General features: G+C 41.0%; 1 protein-coding gene and 1 long non-coding RNA gene across 3 annotated transcripts; both read left to right on the plus strand.

Moving 5' to 3' along the window:
• The first annotated feature begins 368 nt into the window (after positions 1-368).
• Positions 369-8,317, plus strand: LOC116679880 (uncharacterized). Of its 2 annotated transcripts, XM_032509378.1 has the most exons (9): positions 369-772; positions 1,377-1,409; positions 3,474-3,626; positions 4,682-4,756; positions 4,997-5,086; positions 5,568-5,642; positions 5,950-6,033; positions 6,465-6,554; positions 7,225-8,317. In XM_032509378.1, the coding sequence occupies exons 3-9, from the start codon at positions 3,524-3,526 to the stop codon at positions 7,500-7,502; spliced, it is 795 nt and encodes a 264-aa protein (XP_032365269.1). In that variant the 5' UTR covers positions 369-772; positions 1,377-1,409; positions 3,474-3,523; the 3' UTR covers positions 7,503-8,317. The 2 variants fall into 2 exon arrangements, with proteins under 2 accessions (XP_032365269.1, XP_032365268.1); XM_032509377.1 differs by having other exon boundaries at positions 369-1,409.
• A 6,163-nt stretch (positions 8,318-14,480) lies between these two features.
• On the plus strand, positions 14,481-17,875 carry LOC116679882 (uncharacterized). The gene is made up of 3 exons (XR_004329525.1): positions 14,481-14,884; positions 15,483-15,515; positions 17,581-17,875. It is a non-coding gene; the product is annotated as an uncharacterized LOC116679882 (long non-coding RNA).
• Positions 17,876-23,587: the final 5,712 nt, after the last annotated feature.

A 23,587-nucleotide genomic window follows, 5' to 3' on the forward strand; every position in this document is an offset into this window, starting at 1 on the left:
AGCAATTAAACATGACTAATTAACAACTCAAAACTATAACACTGAGAATCAGCATGTGTTGAATATGGAGATGTTAAAAAGGAGACAAAATCTTCAAGTTCCAATAAGGTGTAAAGTGAAACTAAATTTATAGACAGTGAACGGAGAGAAATAAAACATATAAATTTAAAGGATGAAACATGGGTTAGCCATACAAACTACAGGCTGTTGATTCATTATTGAATGTAAAGCATCCCAGTTTCACAAATCATTGTTCTTTTTAATTTTACTTAAGTAAAAAGTACTTCTTCAACCACGCTTAAAATAATATATATGATTAAACTTTACATTGAAGAGCGAGACTTTAATGTTAAAGTTGTGATTTTGCAGTGATAGTTGTGATTTCTGACCCTGCAGCCTGTAAAACAGGCCTGAGAGTCAGAGGTGAATATTGTGTGGTCTTTCTGCTGCTGCAACTGCCACTTAATTAATGGCCCATCAGGGGGAGGGGCCGCCCCCCCCTGCTCTCAGCCACTCAGACGAACAGGTGGGGGAAGGGCAGCTTTCTGTGAGAGCAGGTCACCTGCAGGTCTCACAGAAAGCTGCCCTTCCCCCACCTGCACGCGGAGCTGAAGCTCAGAGCTGAGGCATGAGGCGAGAGGAGTGTGAGACAGGTTTCAAGGCTGCAGCAGCACACTCTTGGAAGGAGACGCTACAGCTAGCGGCCTGCTAGCTTTTGAAAGACTGGAGCGACTCAACTAAGGAAAAGACGACTTTTAAACTTTCTGTGCAGGTAAGATCTTATCAATTCTAATTTTGAGCCTCCACATGTCACTTAATGTGGTTTGAGCTAAATTATTTTGGCAGGTTTAGACTTTTTATTGCAGAACGGAGTTGCCAGTTCTAGTAAATTCTAACTACTAACTTAATTGTCATGCACTATATTTTGTATAACTATGTGAACATATATTTGTTTAGAGATTTATCAGCTTTTAACAACATTGCAGTGACACCATTTAAAGTCAGTTTATATATATTTTCTGAAAATAAAGTGGACACATGTATAACTCCATTTAAAACTGTTTCAAGCATTTTTATATCTAGTCTGATTTGTTTTTCAAAGACTTAGTTTGTAGAACTACTTGAAGGGGTTTATTGAAGAGAAGTGTTTTATGTGCTATAACAGGCTATAGTCTTTAACATGTTAATTAGGTTTATGGGCTATCACTGACATTTGTGGGGGGAAAAAGAGTGTAATACTTTAAATGTAGTTATAAGACACTACAGCAGAGACACTGCAGATAATGCTTAACAGTCAAACAGTTTTTATTTTTAATCTAAAGGAGCGGTGCTCTCATGGCTCGTTTATAAAGTTTCAATCTTCTTTTTGGTTTTAGGTCCAGAAATTGATGGGAGTGAGAAAAACACAGGTATGTGTCTTTTATAAAAGATTTACTCCAAACCACTCAATATGCAACTCCACTGTACAGCCGACTACTGACTTACAGTGTAGGCTACTTCTACATCAGAGGAAGACATTGTACTACAGTATTTACCTGACAGAGAACTGTAGATTCAGAATGCAATCACAAAATATCACAATGACAATGTTGAGTAATCAGACATAAGCATCATGAGGTCATGGCAGTATGCTACCCTCCTGGTCCGTTATGATAGCTAATTAGCACATATCTGCGTTCATCAACCACCAAAACCAGACCATTTCTGTGTGTGTGCAGACAGAGAGTGACAGAGGTATTTTGGTGACTTAATTAACTCGACCCAGGGTGAGTCTGATGAAAACGGATGTATCTGCCTAGTTCAACTCTGATATTTCTCGTATTGCGCAGCGCTCTGAAGGAATAATCTCAGAGATTAGGCTACGTTATGTTCTGACAGCTCACAGCAATTTAATACAATAACAGGAAAAGAATCCCCCCACAGTTCTAAACCGTTTTGCATGTGACGTCTGCTGAAGTGCCGGATACCTTTCCCCCAAATATGGACACACACGTATACAGACATGTCTTGCTTTATAAGATAAATAGCCTGACCATAAGAGGCACCACGCTCTGTATGCACTTGTTGTCTGGTTGTGCGTTATAAGTGTGGGATTTAGGAATGTCCTGAAATTCGGGAATTGTTGTTTGTTTATTGAAAGCCAAAGACAGTCCAAAGTAGTGCTACTTTGCACATTTTTGTGGGTCTGAGTTGTATGCCACATTTTAGCTGCCAAAGCTCGGCTGCTCTCTGTCTCTGGTCCTCAGGGTGAGAGGGGGAGGGGCCAGCTTCTAGAGCAGCAAAAGCCAATGTGTGCTTTTTTTTACATATTTAACGATATGCACAAAGATGCACTGAGAATTGTTTTGTTATCTAATTGTAGCACATATTGTAAAATACGTAAAGTGCCCATATTATGAAAAAATAACTTTTTCTGGTATTTGGGTTGTTATTTTGTGTCTTCGGTGTTTCTACACACATACAAACTTGGAGAGAATAACTATCCATGGTGTTCTGAGTGAGATACGGTTTCTGAATGTCCTCTGTCTTCAGTCTCCGGGGGAGCTGATCAACATCTGCACGGCTCTCTACATCACTAGCCGAGACCAGGTGGCTAACTGTAACACATGCTAGCACTAGCATGCTAGCTCGTTCTCAATGGCAAAACACTGCTACAACATCCACTAGTTGACCCTAATCTCCAAAAGAACTACTTTCTGTCCCTGTTCTGCAGGGACAGAAAGTAATTCCCAACAAAGATAGTATAGAAGTCAGATGTGTCACTCTAGAGCTAAAACAGTGACCTGAACACAAAGGGTGAAAACCGGATCTGCAGCAATGTGCAGTACAACAAAAATATGGTGTTTTTTGAAAATGAAACCATGGAAGCCTATTCTGGTACAACCTCAAAATACAATTATGACCCTGAAAATGAGCAGAATATGGCGCTTTAAGATTCCTAGCCCTGTTATTAGTTAAGCTAGTATTACTATTTTCTGGAAAAAACCCTCAGCATAGCCACTATCACCACTCATATCCAACATCATGAATGACTGTAATATCCACATAACCAACACTGGATCACAAAACTGCCAAGTGAAAGGATGCATTACTTAGACTGTGCTGGATGAATTAGTACTGAGTAAAAATAGCAGGCTTGTTATCTGTTCATGCAGATCTGTGTTTAAGTGTTGATGGTGTTCTGACTGTGGGTAAAGGAAGTTAGTTGCACACACATGTATTGGCATGTTTTCTTACGTCTGACTGTGACAAACAATTTTAAAACACAAACTTTTAACATTTGACATAAATCCAAAAACAGTATGCTAGACGTCTGCTATTTCCAAACAAATAGTTCTTACTTTTTTGTTAAATATCAAACTGATGTCAGTGGAACAGTCAATCTTTAAGAAAACTATAGTTGTATGGCTCTGTAAAGTTGGACTTGAAAGTGAATGGGATGTCTTTCTCATGATTATGCTTTTTACTTACAGTTGGACTGTGACTTTGAGGAGTCAGGAAGTGATTCCTCTGGGTCTGAATTATGCAGCAAGATGAACCCAGATTACATAAGAAAGCTTCTGTACACAATGGAACAAGGGGCCTCCACCTTCACGGGAAAGACACAATTGATCCTCCTGTCTCTGGTATGTATGCACTGTGACATATCTTGTTTCGTCTTGCTCGGTTTTCTTGTCTTGCAAAAAACATTTTAATACTTTAGATTGCTATCAGTCAAGCAACTGTAGTATTTTCCAAGGAAAATGCCCTCTGGACAATCTGGTCTATAAATACTATAACAGTCTCATATTGTCATCTTTCACTAAGAGACAGATTAATCGATAATGAAAACAATTGGTGGTTGCTGCCCTAGTCCACACACAGTATCCCAGGGCTCCAGACTGCTACCAAAAGTTTCAGTGTGCAACTAAATTTTAAATCCAGTCACACATATGCAACCAGTAAATATTCCCCTTTTCTTTTTAGATGTTAAACATAGAGGGAGGCCAATGAGTGTGAGAAGGATTGGGAATGGCCACTGTAAGTGGCTAATGTGCTGAGAGGGAAGGTCCTAGAGATAATCAAGCGTGCAAATGTCAGTAGAAAGGAGACCGATACAGATACTTGCTACATGCGTCTAAACAATGAGAAGCAAACTATTCACTTGTTCTTCTGACCTGCGGCCAGTGTGCTAGAGCCAGAGCTACAGTGTCACAGTTGGATTTAGATTCAGAGTCAGAGGGTTGTGTGGCAAAAAAGGCCCAAAAGCACCAAATTCTAAAGCCAGCTCCACCTTCAAATGTTCTTCTAATGTTTACATACATTTGTTAAGTAGTCAACTCAATTTTATCAATATCCATATTTACATGCATGAGGTGGTCAGAATGTTAGGAACACCTATAAATGTAACGCAGTTCAGTACTTTATCTCTAAATATTACCTCAGTGCTAATACACAGGATTGAATTAAGACCTCTGACAGGGTCAACAACTGAATATAATAGGCATGCTCGTTATATGCTTATACGTGTGTATAAACACTGTGACTTGAACAGTGACACCAGTGCATACTCACTGGTGTAAACTCTCATGTCTCAATAATTTTATCGCCTTTGCAGATAAAGTTTAATGCATTCACTAGGTTGTCCTTTCATTTACTGCATAGGATAAGGTGTCACGTTTTGTTTGCTGTTGTTTTTCAGATGGAGGTTCTGACCTCTTGTCCCCCAAAAGGAGACTTGAGTCCCTCAGTGAAGATGGGAGTTCAGATGTAGATGGTGAGTTAAATGGTATTTATTATGAAATTCACCAGAACTCCTGCCTTTTGACAATTATGATAGTATCATATGATAGTAATATAATATTGTAATATCCTAGTACACACTGCTGCTTACAGTTTTGACCTTTTGAAATATAAGTGCTAGTAGCCAGCTGTCAGAATGTAGTTTACAAATGGAACCGGATTATTCATTATACCTGAGGTTTCACTAATGGTTGCTAATGTTTGTCTTCTACAGTTCTAGATCTGAGTCCAGGAACAAGGTTGGTGAAGAGGCCCTCACAGAAGAAGAAAAGACGTAAAAAGACCAAGAACGTGGAAGCAATGGGTAAGTTCTTAAAAACTGGGCTAAAAAGGTTTATACTTCTAAAGCTACCATTAAACGCTCTCTGTGACTGTCTGCGAGCCACGCAATGGGTTGGGGACATTAATTCCCTTTATGTCACTTGATATTTTGAAAGCAGGAATTGTGCTGTGTGCCCTCCGGGGCAAACTGCATACAGGCACAAAACAGTGTTCTAGACATATGTTCTAGAGTTATTTTATTGCTTTTTAAAACAGAAATCAGAAAATATATGAAATAGTTTAACAGGCGCCACAATTATTGTAGCAGTAATGGGTTTGTCAGGCTACTCAGTGGTTGTAAGAGGCTAGTGTGACTTTAAAGTGACACCAGTGCATATCCACTAGTGTAAACTTTCATGTATCAATATTAATCATATTTGCAGATACAGTTGCTTTCACTAGGTTGACCTTTCATACACTGCATAGGATGAGTTGTCATGTTTTTGCCTGCTGTTGTTTTTCAGATGGAGGTTCTGACCTCTTGTCCCCCAAAAAGAGACTAGAGCCCCTCAGTGGAGATGGGAGTTCAGATGGAGATGGTGAGTTAAATGATATTTATTATTAAATTCACAAAAAAACTGCTTTTTACAAAGGACCCTGCCAGCGTTTTCTCAAACTTAGTAGAGTAGTACTTAAATCTCAAGTGCATGAATTATATAATTTGTCACCATTTCATCCTTTTGTTTCTTTATAGTTTGTTACACAAGATAAATATTACAGTAAATATTTAGTGTCCTTCCTTTTGGCAGTTAAATTGTCAGCATTAAATAATTACACATGAATTCTGAATATTCATTTTAACTGAGATTTCACTAAGTAACGGGTGCTAATGATTGTCTGCTACAGTTCTAGATCTGAGTCCAGGAACAAGGTTGGTGAAGAGGCCCTCAGAGAAGAAGAAAAGACGTGAAAAGACGGTGGAAGAAATGGGTAAGTTCTTTAAAATGCATTCACTAGGTTGTCCTTTCATACACTGCATAGGATAAGGTGTCACTTTTTGTTTGCTGTTGTTTTTCAGATGGACGTTCTGACCTCTTGTCCCCAAAAGGAGACTTGAGCCCCTCAGTGAAGATGGGAGTTCAGATGTAGATGGTGAGTTAAATGGTATTTATTATGAAATTCACCAGAACTCCCACCTTTTGGCAATTATGATAGTATCATATGATAGTAATATAATGTTGAAATATCCTAGCACACACTGCTGCTTACAGTTTTGACCTTTTGAAATATAAGTGCTAGTAGCCAGCTATCAGATTGTAGTAGTTATGTTTACTGTCAGCATTTATTTACAAATGGAACCTGATTATTAATTATACCTGAGATTTCACTAACTAACGGGTGCTAATGATTGTCTGCTACAGTTGTAGATCTGAGTCCAGGAACAAGGTTGATGAAGAGGCCCTCACAGAAGAAGAAAAGACGTAACAAGACCAAGAACGTGGAAGCAATGGGTAAGTTCTTTAAAACTGGGCTAAATAAGGCATAAACAGTCCAGACCCTAAGTATTTGGACAGTTGGACTTTTTGTGTTCTTTGACACAAATAAAGTGCTAAGTCTCAGCTTTTATTTAAATAGGTTTGCATCTATATAAAGATCTGTGTTAGCCATAGCCCTTTAACACACAAGGCCCAAAGGTTTGAGGTCCAAAAGTAATTGGACCGATAAACATCGGGTCTAACGAAATCATCGCATTTAATATTTGCAGTCTTCCACCCATAGACAACAGCAGGCTACAGGTTATGTTCATGAAGTCTTATCTTGATCATTAACAAAAACAATGCGTACGCTTTGATTCAGGAAAGCATTCTGAACTTGCTGTAGAGTCATAGAGTCAAGGGGTTTGTCATAATCATACAAATGGTTTTCCAGTCATTAACTAGATGTGTGCTCCCCGGTGTACCAGCTTGTAAGCCTACTCTAAATAAACCTGAAATAAGCATTTTAATTTACTATCCATTTTTATGTTTAAAATTGAATGTACTGAAGAACAAAATTGTATGTATGTCCAAATATTTACTTAGAATTAACGTCAAAGCCAGTAATAGATGCTTTACTGAATCTCCACTGAGATGTATGTATTTAAGGTCACACTATCTCCATCGTCTTTTCTGTCATCTGTAGTGCCGCCCACAGTAAAGGTGAAGGTGAAAGACCGTGGAGGGAAGCAGAGAGGAGTAAAGGTGAAGAGACCGTGGAAGGAAGCAGAGAGGAGTGCGGTAAACAAACACATGGAAAAGTTTATAGCAGAGCGCCGCCTTCCAGGTAAAGAACACTGCATGCGATGCATAAAAGAGGAGGAAGCCTTGGGTCAAAGGTCCTGGAAGGATGTAAAGAAGTTTGTGTACAACACAAATGTTAAGTTAAACCGGAGGGGTGCTACACGGCAGCTTCATCTTTGAAGATCTGTGTTGTGCAATATAATGTTGTGTTCTAGTTGTCCGGGGCAGTTCTCAAAACCATAGCAATAACGCCTTTGTTTTAAAAATCTATTAATTGCACAAATATTTTTTTATAAAATATCAGAAAAGAGAAACTACGAAGGGAAATATGGTGAGCGCGCAGATGTGATGTAAATGCTTGTAGAATAAGATTTGAGAACTTCTGTACTCACTTTTTTCCCCCACTTCAGTCACTTTTCCAGTACAACACAACTCAGTGATTCAACCTCTGGAATCTGTAACTGCAGCTTCTCATAATATATCATATTATATTATATTATATTATATTGTATGCAGTGTGCTCTCTCCATCACACAGTGGCGAGTCTGCGCTCTCGAGTTCTGCAAGTCTTCTTGCGATACATTTGGTGCTAAAATTTGTACCTGTGGACTTAGTCTGTAGTCTGTGGAGCTCTGAGCCAACAGGACGGGGGGGACAGCCGGGTTTCTATCGCCTGATGAGAGACAACTCAGTCCGGCTTATTTGTGTAGCATGAAGGCTAGCGTTAGCTAACTAGCAGCCAGTCCACTTCTAAATACTGTGAATACATTTTAATTATTTCAACACTTTAACAGTCACACTGGGACACTGAGGAGGGGGTTTCCAGGTCCTGCAGCCGCAGATGGACAGTCGTCAGTGGGTATTAGATCACGTCGAGGTTGGCAGGGGATCTTTCTAGTGGTGTTTCCACGCTGGCCCCCCCCACTGACGGCGGTCCGCCTGGGGCTGCAGGACCTGGTGCCCCCCCCGGGACTGTTATAAGTGTTGAGATAATTAAAAGGTATTTACGGAGCTTAGAAGCGGACTGGCTGCTAGTCAGCTAACGCTAGCTTGTATGCTACATAAATAACCCGGACAGAGTTGTCCCTCATCTGGCAATAGAACCCTGCTGTCCCCCCGTCATGTTGGACAGAGTAGTCCCTCATCTGGCAACAGAAACCCTGCTGTCCCCCCCGTCCTGTTGGACAGAGTTGTCCCTCATCTGGCGATAGAACCCTGCTGTCCCCCCGTCCTGTTGGACAGAGTTGTCCTCATCTGGCGATAGAAACCCTGCTGTCCCCCGTCCTGTTGGACAGATATGTCCCTCATCTGGCGATAGAAACCCTGCTGTCCCCCGTCCTGTTGGACAGAGTTGTCCCTCATCTGGCGATAGAAACCCTGCTGTCCCCCCGTCCTGTTGGACAGAGTTGTCCCTCATCTGGCGATAGAAACCTGCTGCTTTCCCTGTCCTGTCTGACAGAGTTGTCCCTCTCTGGCGATAGAAACCCTGCTGTCCCCCCGTCCTGTTGGACAGAGTTGTCCCTCATCTGGCGATAGAAACCCTGCTGTCCCCCCATCCTGTTGGACAGAGTTGTCCCTCATCTGGCGATAGAAACCCTGCTTTCCCCCCGTCCTGTTGGACAGAGTTGTCCCTCATCTGGCGATAGAAACCCTGCTGTCCCCCCCATCCTGTTGACAGAGTTGTCCCTCATCAGGCAATAGAAACCCTGCTGTCCCCCTTCCTGTTGGACAGAGTTGTCCCTCATCAAGTGATAGAACCCTGCTGTCCCCCCATCCTGTCTGACAGAGTTGTCCCTCATCTGGCGATAGAACCTTGCTGTCCCCCCGTCCTGTTGGACAGAGTTGTCCCTCGTCTGGCGATAGAAACCCTGCTGTCCCCCGTCCTGTTGGACAGATTGTCCCTCATCTGGCGATAGAAACCCTGCTGTCCCCCCGTCCTGTTGGACAGAGTTGTCCCTCATCTGGCGATAGAAACCCTGTTGTCCCCCCGTCCTGTTGGACAGAGTTGTCCCTCATCAGCGATAGAAACCCTGCTGTCCCCCCGTCCTGTTGGACAGAGTTGTCCCTCACCCAGCGATAGAGACCCTGCTGTCCCCCCGTCCTGTTGGACAGAGCTCCACAGACTAAGTCCACAGGTGCAATTAGTTTTGTAGCAAATGGATCAAGAAGTGTTGCAATAGTCGATGAGCAGACTCGCTGCTGTGTGATGGAGAGAGCACACTGCAGAGTACATAAATAATATAATATACTATAATATACTATAATATAATATATAAATATTATATAATATACTATAATATATATACTATAAATAAATAATATAATATAATATACTATAATATAATATACCATAATATAATATAATATAATATACTATAATATAATATACTATAATATAATATAATATGAGAAGCTGCAGGGACAGATTCCAGAGGTTGAATCACTGAGTTGTGGTTGTTGGATAAGTGAATGAAGTGGGAAAAAAAAAAATGAGTAGAGATTTTTTTCTACAATGTCTCACATCAAATCTGCGTGCTCTCACATTTTGCTCCATATTTACATTCATATTAATAACCTAAAACAAAGGCTAATGTTGTCTTCAGGGTTATTTGTCCAGATGAAAGTTGTTGTGACACGTTTATTATCATAAATGAGAAAAAAGGCAGCAAATTCTCAAAGTTGAGGTTTGAACAAAACTGAAATAAATGTTCTGATAACTGGAGTTCACATGTAATGTTTTTCTGCTTTACTTTATTTCAGAAATGCATCCGTGCCTTTGTGCAGTAGTCTGATCAATGGTCACATCACTAAATAGTATATATTCTGCTTCTGTATATGAACCTCAAACTGCAACTCTTCAAAGACTCAATAATCATATATTATTACATTATGTATCTGTTCTAAAACATAAAATGGTAGAAAATAACAACTAACTAATAATAACAAAGAAGATAGTTTAAATAGTCTAGCCAGAACTGAACCCAATAGCGCCCCCTAGAAATGGTCCTCACTTCAGTGATAGAATGACGGGTCTTATTCTTTGTTTTAAAAATAATCTGAGGTGATAAACTGAGTCAGGGAGACATCTAGTGTTTAAATATAGCATTAGATTGTCTGTAAGTATAGCAGAAAGGGTGGTCCTCACTTCACAGGCTGTTTTACCCGGTCCTCACCTTTAAGCTCATACAGGAATGTGTGTGTGTGTGTGTGTGTGTGTGTGTGTGTGTGTTCATGTGGTAATGCCCATGGTAAATGATGCCATTACTGTTGGTTGTGAAAAGGCAGAACTAAAGACCATTCCTGTGTCCCACCACTCGCTGTTTACTTTCCACAGCTGTGTGTGTGTGTGTGCGTGTGCGTGTGGTGTGTGTGTTTGCATAGCCATCGTTGTGAGGCCAAGTGTGAGTTTATAACCTTGGAGTGAGGACCATTTTACAAAGTGAGGACATTTAGGCCGGTCCTCACTTTTTTTCACTGTAATGGCCTCCAAAGGCTGTTTTTAGGCTTTTCTCAAAGTTTCAGAGAGGTCCTCAGAAAAATAGTAAAATGGAAATTGTTAAGAAGAAATTGGTGTGTGTACATCTTTTTCATACACACACTTTTGCTCTGTCACCCCCCTATCATACACACACGTGTACTGCACCTGAGCATTGTTTTCATTTTGGGCGACCCCTTCAGGTTCACACAGGTACTGCGCTGAGCTAATCTGGCACTGGCGACCCCTACAGCTTCATGCAGTTACTGCACCTGAGCCACTCTGGTTTCAGGCCTTGTTTACCACTCTGCAGTAGGCCAATGTCCAACAGAAGTTTACTTTATACTAAATACAGTGTAAGGAATTAATAATAAAGGTAACAGTAAAAATTGGACCAGGATTAGAAGAAGTCAGGACTACAGGGAGCCACGAGGATGACCATAGTAAACAAAAACACATGACACTGCTGTAGATTGGTCTGCATGTAACAGTAAACCAGGTAATAAGCAAGTGAGACTCAAATTAAGAACAAATTACAATGCAGATCTATAAACAGATAAAATTAATAACAAACAAAGAAAAACAAACTGAGTGCACATAGATAAAATAATTAAGACGCAGGTAATTTTCAAAGGCTTTGTAAGAGACACAGTTCTCTCTCCAACTCTGGTGGGGGACCAGTATGATAATACAGGTATGTTGTGTATCTATGGAGCTGAATATATGTGTGCAGTTCAATCCTACCACACTGGACGTAGGTGATCATTAGTTCAGCAACAGGATCTGTATGTTGTTGGCTTGGTTCAACATCCAGTACTGGATAACAGTTTCTGGATCATCTGAAATCTCCCTGGTGGCTCTGAGCTCTCCTCTGAAGTCTCTGGACATCTTAAGAGGACTTCAACTCATAACCTTGACCTATGAATGATAGCCAGATAAATTACCTTCATGCTAATTATATTAATATTCCTTATCATAGCTTAAAGCTTATTAAATCAACATATTGCTTCAAGTCACAATCAAAGATAACACTGAGTAAAACTCAACTATAGTTAAAGTGCATGATAGAAAACACAAATAACATATTTAGCACTGATGCATCAAAAATGTTGTCAAATTCTTGTACACTGTAAGAAAATACCAGCACTAACACTGGAATTCAGCACAAAACTACATCTTAACCAGCAACAAAGCTGCAGCGCTCAACACAAATAATGCAAAGAAAACACCACCAGGGCAGAACATGTCTGTTTAGCAGCAGTATTTCTTAAATACATTGCAGATGTATTTTTAGTAGTTAGCATTTTTAGCATTATCAAATAGGATTTTACATTGCACTAGTTAGCATTGCAGCTAGTCAACATTATCTGCATTAGCTACATGTTAGCAGGTAAATGTACTCACCAGTGTGGATTCAGGCCTCAGCGCAGTTTATTATCCACACTGTCATTTATGTTGTCTACATTAAGTATGAATTAACAACACTCATTAAATGAGCTCCTCCATAGTTTAGCTGAGTTTCTTACTTTCACTTTCACATGCGACCAGTCAGTAGAGCTGGGCTGAAGCATTAGATTGGCTAAAGTAAATTTGAATGTATTGGCTAGTAGTTTAGCATGCTAAAATGCTAAACTAAGAAAGCTAAACAGTAAACATTAAACCTGCTAAACCTCAGCATGTTAGCCTAGTCATTGTGAGCATGTTAGCATGCTGATGTTAGCATTTAGGTTTATTGGTTTCCTTAACAGGAAAAGTGGTGATTAATAAACACTGGTATTAATGCACAAGAGTTAGCCAAGAGGCTGTTTTTCATCTTTAGCCCTGTACAGAGGTTACATTACTTTACCTGTCATAGTACAGCCTCATAGAGCTGCTGTAGACTCTGGTTTATCTGGAACATAATGATTTAATCAAAAAATACAACCTTATTATATCTGCAGAGTAAAGAGTGGAAGTACATCTCACTCTGTTCTATTTAAGTAAATAGAACATATGTAAATACAATTTAAGATATGAGTGATGCACCCACCTGTAGGATACAGTGACAGTATAAGAAGACATTATTTATCTTTCCAGACTACCTTATTCTCAGTTGCCCCCCCCCCCCCCCCCACTATTTGCTGTCCCTGCTCACATTATATGAATGCATGGAGACAGCACAACAGACAGAGCTCACATAGCAAAGAGAGCACAAATACTGTATTGCTGCTGTGTTTAAAACATACATGTTACCTTATAGTAACATATTATCAGTTAACATTATTTAACTTCATGTTGAAAAAATTTGCAGCTTCATTTCCCCTACAAGGCAGAGTTACAGTACAGTAAAGCACAACGTCCAGTAGGTCTGATGGTTTAGGGGCTACAGGAACAGGAGGCAGCTCCTGTATTTGGACAGGTAATTGTGGCATCCCGTTGGACAGCCGGTGGCTGACATGTTTGCCTCCCCAGAGAATTCTCAGTGTCCTGTAAGGTGTTCCTGGGGAGGGAACTGAAGGGGACAGCAGGCCTCCCTCTTACAGCCTGTGCAGAGACTGAAGGCCGTTTTATGGCTGTGCGGAGGTGCCACGCAGCGCTTTCTCCGTAGCCTACGTAGGTGGTCTGATGGTTACACGCTTGTGCGCTGGTGTATGCGTTACGCTGCCGTGTGTGGGGGGGGGGGGGTCTGGGTGATAAAGCGAGGGAGAAGTGAGAGTGACGACAATTATCTTCAGAGTAGTGACTCTAGATCATAGTGAGAGAAACAAAGAGTCTTCCCTGTGCTGACCAAGGTGAGACATCTACAGCAGGACTAGTTAACCCTCTCCATGATTTCATGTTTAAGGAGAAAGAGAACCAGGAAATGACTCGGGGGGGGAAATGAAAAGCTACCAAGCCACAGCCGAGCGACGTGCGTTGCCACGACGTGTAGTTATATTTTTGAGAGGTGCACGTCAGGCTATGACACAGGGTCCAGTGTAGACGCAAAGGGGTCTGCGGGGGTACGCCGTTGATTCCTCCACAGCTTTATCATTCACTGTTGCTGTTTGGCCACTTTGTGCCAGGTACATCAATGTTGGACACTTTAAGGGAGAGACACACCTGTTCTTGGGAGAGTCTGCCTACACAATAATTCAGCAAAGTAAATGTACATCCACAGTACTTTACTTTTTAGCTGACTTTATATTAGCTTACAAACTAGTAAATCAGTGAGCACATGTAAGGGACCATCGGATCCATTACATGGACATGAACCCTGATTAATTTCAAAACTGTGGAAATAAAGAACACTTTAAAAGTATTACTATATGTTGTGTTGTTGCTGCATACTAATTGTCTACAGCAATTAAACATGACTAATTAACAACTCAAAACTATAACACTGAGAATCAGCATGTGTTGAATAGGAGATGTTAAAAAGGAGACAAAATCTTCAAGTTCCAATAAGGTGTAAAGTGAAACTAAATTTATAGACAGTGAACGGAGAGAATAAAACATATAAATTTAAAGGATGAAACATGGGTTAGCCATACAAATACAGGCTGTGATTCATTATTGAATGTAAAGCACCCAGTTTCACTATCATTGTTCTTTTTTAATTTTACTTAAGTAAAAAGTACTTCTTCAACCACGCTTAAAATAATATATATGATTAAACTTTACATTGAAGAGCGAGACTTTAATGTTAAAGTTGTGATTTTGCAGTGATAGTTGTGATTTCTGACCCTGCAGCCTGTAAAACAGGCCTGAGAGTCAGAGGTGAATATTGTGTGGTCTTTCTGCTGCTGCAACTGCCACTTAATTAATGGCCCATCAGGGGGAGGGGCCGCCCCCCCCTGCTCTCAGCCACTCAGACGAACAGGTGGGGGAAGGGCAGCTTTCTGTGAGAGCAGGTCACCTGCAGGTCTCACAGAAAGCTGCCCTTCCCCCACCTGCACGCGGAGCTGAAGCTCAGAGCTGAGGCATGAGGCGAGAGGAGTGTGAGACAGGTTTCAAGGCTGCAGCAGCACACTCTTGGAAGGAGACGCTACAGCTAGCGGCCTGCTAGCTTTTGAAAGACTGGAGCGACTCAACTAAGGAAAAGACGACTTTTAAACTTTCTGTGCAGGTAAGATTTATCAATTCTAATTTGAGCCTCCGCATGTCACTTAATGTGGTTTGAGCTAAATTATTTGGCAGGTTTAGACTTTTTATTGCAGAACGGAGTTGCCAGTTCTAGTAAATTCTAACTACTAACTTAATTGTCATGCACTATATTTTTGTATAACTATGTGAACATATATTTGTTTAGAGATTTATCAGCTTTTAACAACATTGCAGTGACACCATTTAAAGTCAGTTTATATATATTTTCTGAAAATAAAGTGGACACATGTATAACTCCATTTAAAACTGTTTCAAGCATTTTTATATCTAGTCTGATTTGTTTTTCAAAGACTTAGTTTGTAGAACTACTTGAAGGGGTTTATGAAGAGAAGTGTTTTATGTGCTATAACAGGCTATAGTCTTTAACATGTTAATTAGGTTTATGGGCTATCACTGACATTTGTGGGGGAAAAAAGAGTGTAATACTTAAATGTAGTTATAAGACACTACAGCAGAGACACTGCAGATAATGCTTAACAGTCAAACAGTTTTTATTTTAATCTAAAGGAGCGGTGCTCTCATGGCTCGTTTATAAAGTTTCAATCTTCTTTTGGTTTTAGGTCCAGAAATTGATGGGAGTGAGAAAAACACAGGTATGTGTCTTTTATAAAAGATTTACTCCAAACCACTCAATATGCAACTCCACTGTACAGCCGACTACTGACTTACAGTGTAGGCTACTTCTACATCAGAGGAAGACATTGTACTACAGTATTTACCTGACAGAGAACTGTAGATTCAGAATGCAATCACAAAATATCACAATGACAATGTTGAGTAATCAGACATAAGCATCATGAGGTCATGGCAGTATGCTACCTTCCTGGTCCGTTATGATAGCTAATTAGCACATATCTGCGTTCATCAACCACCAAAACCAGACCATTTCTGTGTGTGTGCAGACAGAGAGAGACAGAGGTATTTTGGTGACTTAATTAACTCGACCCAGGGTGAGTCTGATGAAAACGGATTATCTGCCTAGTTCAACTCTGATATTTCTCGTATTGCGCAGCGCTCTGAAGGAATAATCTCAGAGATTAGGCTACGTTATGTTCTGACAGCTCACAGCAATTTAATACAATAACAGGAAAAGAATCCCCCCACAGTTCTAAACCGTTTTGCATGTGACGTCTGCTGAAGTGCCAGATACCTTTCCCCCAAATATGGACACACACGTATACAGACATGTCTTGCTTTATAAGATAAATAGCCTGACCATAAGAGCACCACGCTCTGTATGCACTTGTTGTGGTTGTGCGTTATAAGTGGGGATTTAGGAATGTCCTGAAATTCGGGAATTGTTGTTTGTTTATTGAAAGCCAAAGACAGTCCAAAGTAGTGCTACTTTGCACATTTTGTGGGTCTGAGTTGTATGCCACATTTTAGCTGCCAAAGCTCGGCTGCTCTCTGTCTCTGGTCCTCAGGGTGAGAGGGGGAGGGGCCAGCTTCTAGAGCAGCAAAAGCCAATGTGTGCTTTTTTTTACATATTTAACGATATGCACAAAGATGCACTGAGAATTGTTTTGTTATCTAATTGTAGCACATATTGTAAAATACGTAAAGTGCCCATATTATGAAAAAATAACTTTTTCTGGTATTTGGGTTGTTATTTTGTGTCTTCTGTGTTTCTACACACATACAAACTTGGAGAGAATAACTATCCATGGTGTTCTGAGTGAGATACGGTTTCTGAATGTCCTCTGTCTTCAGTCTCCGGGGGAGCTGATCAACATCTGCACGGCTCTCTACATCACTAGCCAAGACCAGGTGGCTAACTGTAACACATGCTAGCACTAGCATGCTAGCTCGTTCTCAATGGCAAAACACTGCTACAACATCCACTAGTTGACCCTAATCTCCAAAAGAACTACTTTCTGTCCCTGTTCTGCAAGGACAGAAAGTAATTCCCAACAAAGATAGTATAGAAGTCAGATGTGTCACTCTAGAGCTAAAACAGTGACCTGAACACAAAGGGTGAAAACCGGATCTGCAGCAATGTGCAGTACAACAAAAATATGGTGTTTTTGAAAATGAAACCATGGAAGCCTATTCTGGTACAACCTCAAAATACAATTATGACCCTGAAAATGAGCAGAATATGGCGCTTTAAGATTCCTAGCCCTGTTATTAGTTAAGCTAGTATTACTATTTTCTGGAAAAACCCTCAGCATAGCCACTATCACCACTCATATCCAACATCATGAATGACTGTAATATCCACATAACCAACACTGGATCACAAAACTGCCAAGTGAAAGGATGCAGTACTTAGACTGTGCTGGATGAATTAGTACTGTGTAAAAATAGCAGGCTTGTTATCTGTTCATGCAGATCTGAAAACCCATTGTTTAAGTGTGATGGTGTTCTGACTGTGGGTAAAGGAAGTTAGTTGCACACACATGTATTGGCATGTTTTCTTACGTCTGACTGTGACAAACAATTTTAAAAACACAAACTTTTAACATTTGACATAAATCCAAAAACAGTATGCTAGACGTCTGCTATTTCCAAACAAATAGTTCTTACTTTTTTGTTAAATATCAAACTGATGTCAGTGGAACAGTCAATCTTTAAGAAAACTATAGTTGCATGGTCTCTGTAAAGTTGGACTTGAAAGTGAATGGGATGTCTTTCTCATGATTATGCTTTTACTTACAGTTGGACTGTGACTTTGAGGAGTCAGGAAGTGATTCCTCTGGGTCTGAATTATGCAGCAAGATGAACCCAGATTACATAAGAAAGCTTCTGTACACAATGGAACAAGGGGCCTCCACCTTCACGGGAAAGACACAATTGATCCTCCTGTCTCTGGTATGTATGCACTGTGACATATCTTGTTTCGTCTTGCTCGGTTTTCTTGTCTTGCAAAAAACATTTTAATACTTTAGATTGCTATCAGTCAAGCAACTGTAGTATTTTCCAAGGAAAATGCCCTCTGGACAATCTGGTCTATAAATACTATAACAGTCTCATATTGTCATCTTTCACTAAGAGACAGGTTAATCGATAATGAAAACAATTGGTGGTTGCTGCCCTAGTCCACACACAGTATCCCAGGGCTCCAGACTGCTACCAAAAGTTTCAGTGTGCAACTAAATTTTAAATCCAGTCACACATATGCAACCAGTAAATATTCCCCTTTTCTTTTAGATGTTAAACATAGAGGGAGGCCAATGAGTGTGAGAAGGATTGGGAATGGCCACTGTAAGTGGCTAATGTGCTGAGAGGGAAGGTCCTAGAGATAATCAAGCGTGCAAATGTCTGTAGAAAGGAGACCGATACAGATACTTGCTACATGCGTCTAAACATGAGAAGCAAACTATTCACTTGTTCTTCTGACCTGCGGCCAGTGTGCTAGAGCCAGAGCTACAGTGTCACAGTTGGATTAGATTCAGAGTCAGAGGGTTGTGTGGCAAAAAAGGCCCAAAAGCACCAAATTCTAAAGCCAGCTCCACTTCAAATGTTCTTCTAATGTTTACATACATTTGTTAAGTAGTCAACTCAATTTTATCAATATCCATATTTACATGCATGAGGTGGTCAGAATGTTAGGAACACCTATAAATGTAACGCAGTTCAGTACTTATCTCTAAATATTACCTCAGTGCTAATACACAGGATTGAATTAAGACCTCTGACAGGGTCAACAACTGAATATAATAGGCATGCTCGTTATATGCTTATACGTGTGTAAACACTGTGACTTGAACAGTGACACCAGTGCATACTCACTGGTGTAAACTCTCATGTCTCAATATTTTATCGCCTTTGCAGATAAAGTTTAATGCATTCACTAGGTTGTCCTTTCATTTACTGCATAGGATAAGGTGTCACGTTTTGTTTGCTGTTGTTTTTCAGATGGGGGTTCTGACCTCTTGTCCCCAAAAGGAGACTTGAGTCCCTCAGTGAAGATGGGAGTTCAGATGTAGATGGTGAGTTAAATGGTATTTATTATGAAATTCACCAGAACTCCTGCCTTTTGACAATTATGATAGTATCATATGATAGTAATATAATATTGTAATATCCTAGTACACACTGCTGCTTACAGTTTTGACCTTTTGAATATAAGTGCTAGTAGCCAGCTGTCAGAATGTAGTTTACAAATGGAACCAGATTATTCATTATACCTGAGGTTTCACTAATGGTTGCTAATGTTGTCTTCTACAGTTCTAGATCTGAGTCCAGGAACAAGGTTGGTGAAGAGGCCTCACAGAAGAAGAAAAGACGTAAAAAGACCAAGAACGTGGAAGCAATGGGTAAGTTCTAAAAACTGGGCTAAAAAGGTTTATACTTCTAAAGCTACCATTAAACGCTCTCTGTGACTGTCTGCGAGCCACGCAATGGGTTGGGGACATTAATTCCCTTTATGTCACTTGATATTTTGAAAGCAGGAATTGTGCTGTGTGCCCTCCGGGGCAAACTGCACACAGGCACAAAACAGTGTTCTAGACATATGTTCTAGAGTTATTTTATTGCTTTTTAAAACAGAAATCAGAAAATATATGAAATAGTTTAACAGGCGCCACAATTATTGTAGCAGTAATGGGTTTGTCAGGCTACTCAGTGGTTGTAAGAGGCTAGTGTGACTTTAAAGTGACACCAGTGCATATCCACTAGTGTAAACTTTCATGTATCAATATTAATCATATTTGCAGATACAGTTGCTTTCACTAGGTTGACCTTTCATACACTGCATAGGATGAGTTGTCATGTTTTTGCCTGCTGTTGTTTTTCAGATGGAGGTTCTGACCTCTTGTCCCCAAAAAGAGACTAGAGCCCCTCAGTGGAGATGGGAGTTCAGATGGAGATGGTGAGTTAAATGATATTATTATTAAATTCACAAAAAAAACTGCTTTTACAAAGGACCCTGCCAGCGTTTTCTCAAACTTAGTAGAGTAGTACTTAAATCTCAAGTGCATGAATTATATAATTTGTCACCATTTCATCCTTTTGTTTCTTTATAGTTTGTTACACAAGATAAATATTACAGTAAATATTTAGTGTCCTTCCTTTGGCAGTTAAATTGTCAGCATTAAATAATTACACATGAATTCTGAATATTCATTTTAACTGAGATTTCACTAAGTAACGGGTGCTAATGATTGTCTGCTACAGTTCTAGATCTGAGTCCAGGAACAAGGTTGGTGAAGAGGCCCTCAGAGAAGAAGAAAAGACGTGAAAAGACGGTGGAAGAAATGGGTAAGTTCTTTAAAATGCATTCACTAGGTTGTCCTTTCATACACTGCATAGGATAAGGTGTCACTTTTGTTTGCTGTTGTTTTTCAGATGGACGTTCTGACCTCTTGTCCCCCCAAAGGAGACTTGAGCCCTCAGTGAAGATGGGAGTTCAGATGTAGATGGTGAGTAAATGGTATTTATTATGAAAGTCACCAGAACTCCCACCTTTTGGCAATTATGATAGTATCATATGATAGTAATATAATGTTGAAATATCCTAGCACACACTGCTGCTTACAGTTTTGACTTTTGAAATATAAGTGCTAGTAGCCAGCTTCAGATTGTAGTAGTTATGTTTTACTGTCAGCATTTATTTACAAATGGAACCTGATTATTAATTATACCTGAGATTTCACTAACTAACGGGTGCTAATGATTGTCTGCTACAGTTGTAGATCTGAGTCCAGGAACAAGGTTGATGAAGAGGCCCTCACAGAAGAAGAAAAGACGTAACAAGACCAAGAACGTGGAAGCAATGGGTAAGTTCTTTAAAACTGGGCTAAATAAGGCATAAACAGTCCAGACCCTAAGTATTTGGACAGTTGGACTTTTTGTGTTCTTTGACACAAATAAAGTGCTAAGTCTCAGCTTTTATTTAAATAGGTTTGCATCTATATAAAGATCTGTGTTAGCCATAGCCCTTTAACACACAAGGCCCAAAGGTTTGAGGTCCAAAAGTAATTGGACCGATAAACATCGGGTCTAACGAAATCATCGCATTTAATATTTGCAGTCTTCCACCCATAGACAACAGCAGGCTACAGGTTATGTTCATGAAGTTTATCTTGATCATTAACAAAAACAATGCGTACGCTTTGATTCAGGAAAGCATTCTGAACTTGTAGAGTCATAGAGTCAAGGGGTTTGTCATAATCATACAAATGTTTTTCCAGTCATTAACTAGATGTGTGCTCCCCGGTGTACCAGCTTGTAAGCCTACTCTAAATAAACCTGAAATAAGCATTTAATTTACTATCCATTTTTATGTTTAAAATTGAATGTACTGAAGAACAAATTGTATGTATGTCCAAATATTTACTTAGAATTAACGTCAAGCCAGTAATAGATGCTTTACTGAATCTCCACTGAGATGTATGTATTTAAGGTCACACTATCTCCATCGTCTTTTCTGTCATCTGTAGTGCCGCCACAGTAAAGGTGAAAGACCGTAGGGAAGCAGAGAGGTAAGGTGAAAGACCGTGGAGGGAAGCAGAGAGGAGTAAAGGTGAAGAGACCGTGGAAGGAAGCAGAGAGGAGTGCGGTAAACAAACACATGGAAAAGTTATAGCAGAGCGCCGCTTCCAGGTAAAGAACACTGCATGCGATGCATAAAAGAGGAGGAAGCCTTGGGTCAAAGGTCCTGGAAGGATGTAAAGAAGTTTGTGTACAACACAAATGTTAAGTTAAACCGGGAGGGGTGCTACACTGCAGCTTCATCTTTGAAGATCTGTGTTGTGCAATATAATGTGGTGTTCTAGTTGTCCGGGGGCCTTCTAACCATAGCAATAACGCCTTGTTTTAAAAATCTATTAATTGCACAAATATTTTTTTATAAATATCAGAAAAGAGAAACTACGAAGGGAAATATGGTGAGCGCGCAGATGTGATGTAAATGCTTGTAGAATAAGATTTGAGAACTTCTGTACTCACTTTTTTCCCCACTTCAGTCACTTTTCCAGTACAACACAACTCAGTGATTCAAACTCTGGAATCTGTAACTGCAGCTTCTCATAATATATCATATTATATTATATTATATGTATGCAGTGTGCTCTCTCCATCACACAGTGGCGAGTCTGCGCTCTCGAGTTCTGCAAGTCTTCTTGCGATACATTTGGTGCAAAATTTGTACCTGTGACTTAGTCTGTAGTCTGTGGAGCTCTGAGCCAACAGGACGGGGGGACAGCCGGGTTTCTATCGCCTGATGAGAGACAACTCAGTCCGGCTTATTTGTGTAGCATGAAGGCTAGCGTTAGCTAACTAGCAGCCAGTCCACTTCTAAATACTGTGAAACATTTTAATTATTTCAACACTTTAACAGTCACACTGGGACACTGAGGGGGGGTTTCCAGGTCCTGCAGCCGCAGATGGACAGTCGTCAGTGGGTATTAGATCACGTCGAGGTTGGCAGGGGATCTTTCTAGTGGTGTTTCCACGCTGGCCCCCCACTGACGGCGGTCCGCCTGGGGTGCAGGACCTGGTGGCCCCCCCCGGACTGTTATAAGTGTTGAGATAATTAAAGGTATTTACGGAGTTAGAAGCGGACTGGCTGCTAGTCAGCTAACGCTAGCTTGTATGCTACATAAATAACCGGACAGAGTTGTCCCTCATCTGGCAATAGAACCCTGCTGTCCCCCGTCATGTTGGACAGAGTAGTCCCTCATTGGCAACAGAAACCTCGCTGTCCCCCATCCTGTTGGACAGAGTTGTCCCTTGTCTGGCGATAGAAACCCTGCTGTCCCACCCCATCCTGTCTGACAGAGTTGTCCCTCATCAGGCGATAGAAACCTGCTGTCCCCCCATCTGTTGGACAGAGTTGTCCCTCATCTGGCGAGAAACCCTGCTGTCCCCCTCATGTTGGACAGAGTAGTCCCTCATCTGGCAATAGAAATCCTGCTGTCCACCCCATCCTGTTGACAGAGTGTCCTTCATCTGGCGATAGAACCCTGCTGTCCCCCGTCTGTTGGACAGAGTTGTCCCTCGTCTGGCGATAGAAACCCTGCTGTCCCCCGTCCTGTTGGACAGATATGTCCCCATCTGGCGATAGAAACCCTGCTGTCCCCCCGTCCTGTTGGACAGAGTTGTCCTCATCTGGCGATAGAAACCCTGTTGTCCCCCCGTCTGTTGGACAGAGTGTCCCTCATCTGGCGATAGAAACCCTGCTTTCCTCCGTCCTGTCTGACAGAGTTGTCCGTCCTCTGGCGATAGAAACCCTGTTGTCCCCCCGTCCTGTTGGACAGAGTTGTCCCTCATCTGGCGATAGAAACCCTGCTGTCCCCCGTCCTGTTGGACAGAGTTACCCTTATCAGCGATAGAACCTGCTGTCCCCCCATCCTGTTGGACAGAGTTGTCCCTCATCTGGCCGATAGAAACCCTGCTGTCCCCCGTCCTGTTGGACAGAGTAGTCCCTCATCTGGCAATAGAAACCCTGCTTTCACCCGTCCTGTTGGACAGGGTTGTCCCTCATCTGGGGTAGAAACCCTGACTCCCCCGTCCGTTGGACAGAGTTGTCCCTCATCAGGCGATAGAACCTGCTGTCCCCCCATCCTGTCTGACAGAGTTTCCCTCATTCTGGCGATAGAACCCTGCTGTCCCCCGTCCTGTTGGACAGAGTTGTCCCTCGTCTGGCGATAGAAACCCTGCTGTCACCCGTCCTGTTGGACAGAGATGTCCCTCATCTGGCGATAGAACCCTGCTGTCCCCC

This window comes from Etheostoma spectabile, unplaced genomic scaffold, assembly GCF_008692095.1.
Source record: "Etheostoma spectabile isolate EspeVRDwgs_2016 unplaced genomic scaffold, UIUC_Espe_1.0 scaffold00018268, whole genome shotgun sequence".
Lineage (NCBI taxonomy): Eukaryota > Metazoa > Chordata > Actinopteri > Perciformes > Percidae > Etheostoma > Etheostoma spectabile.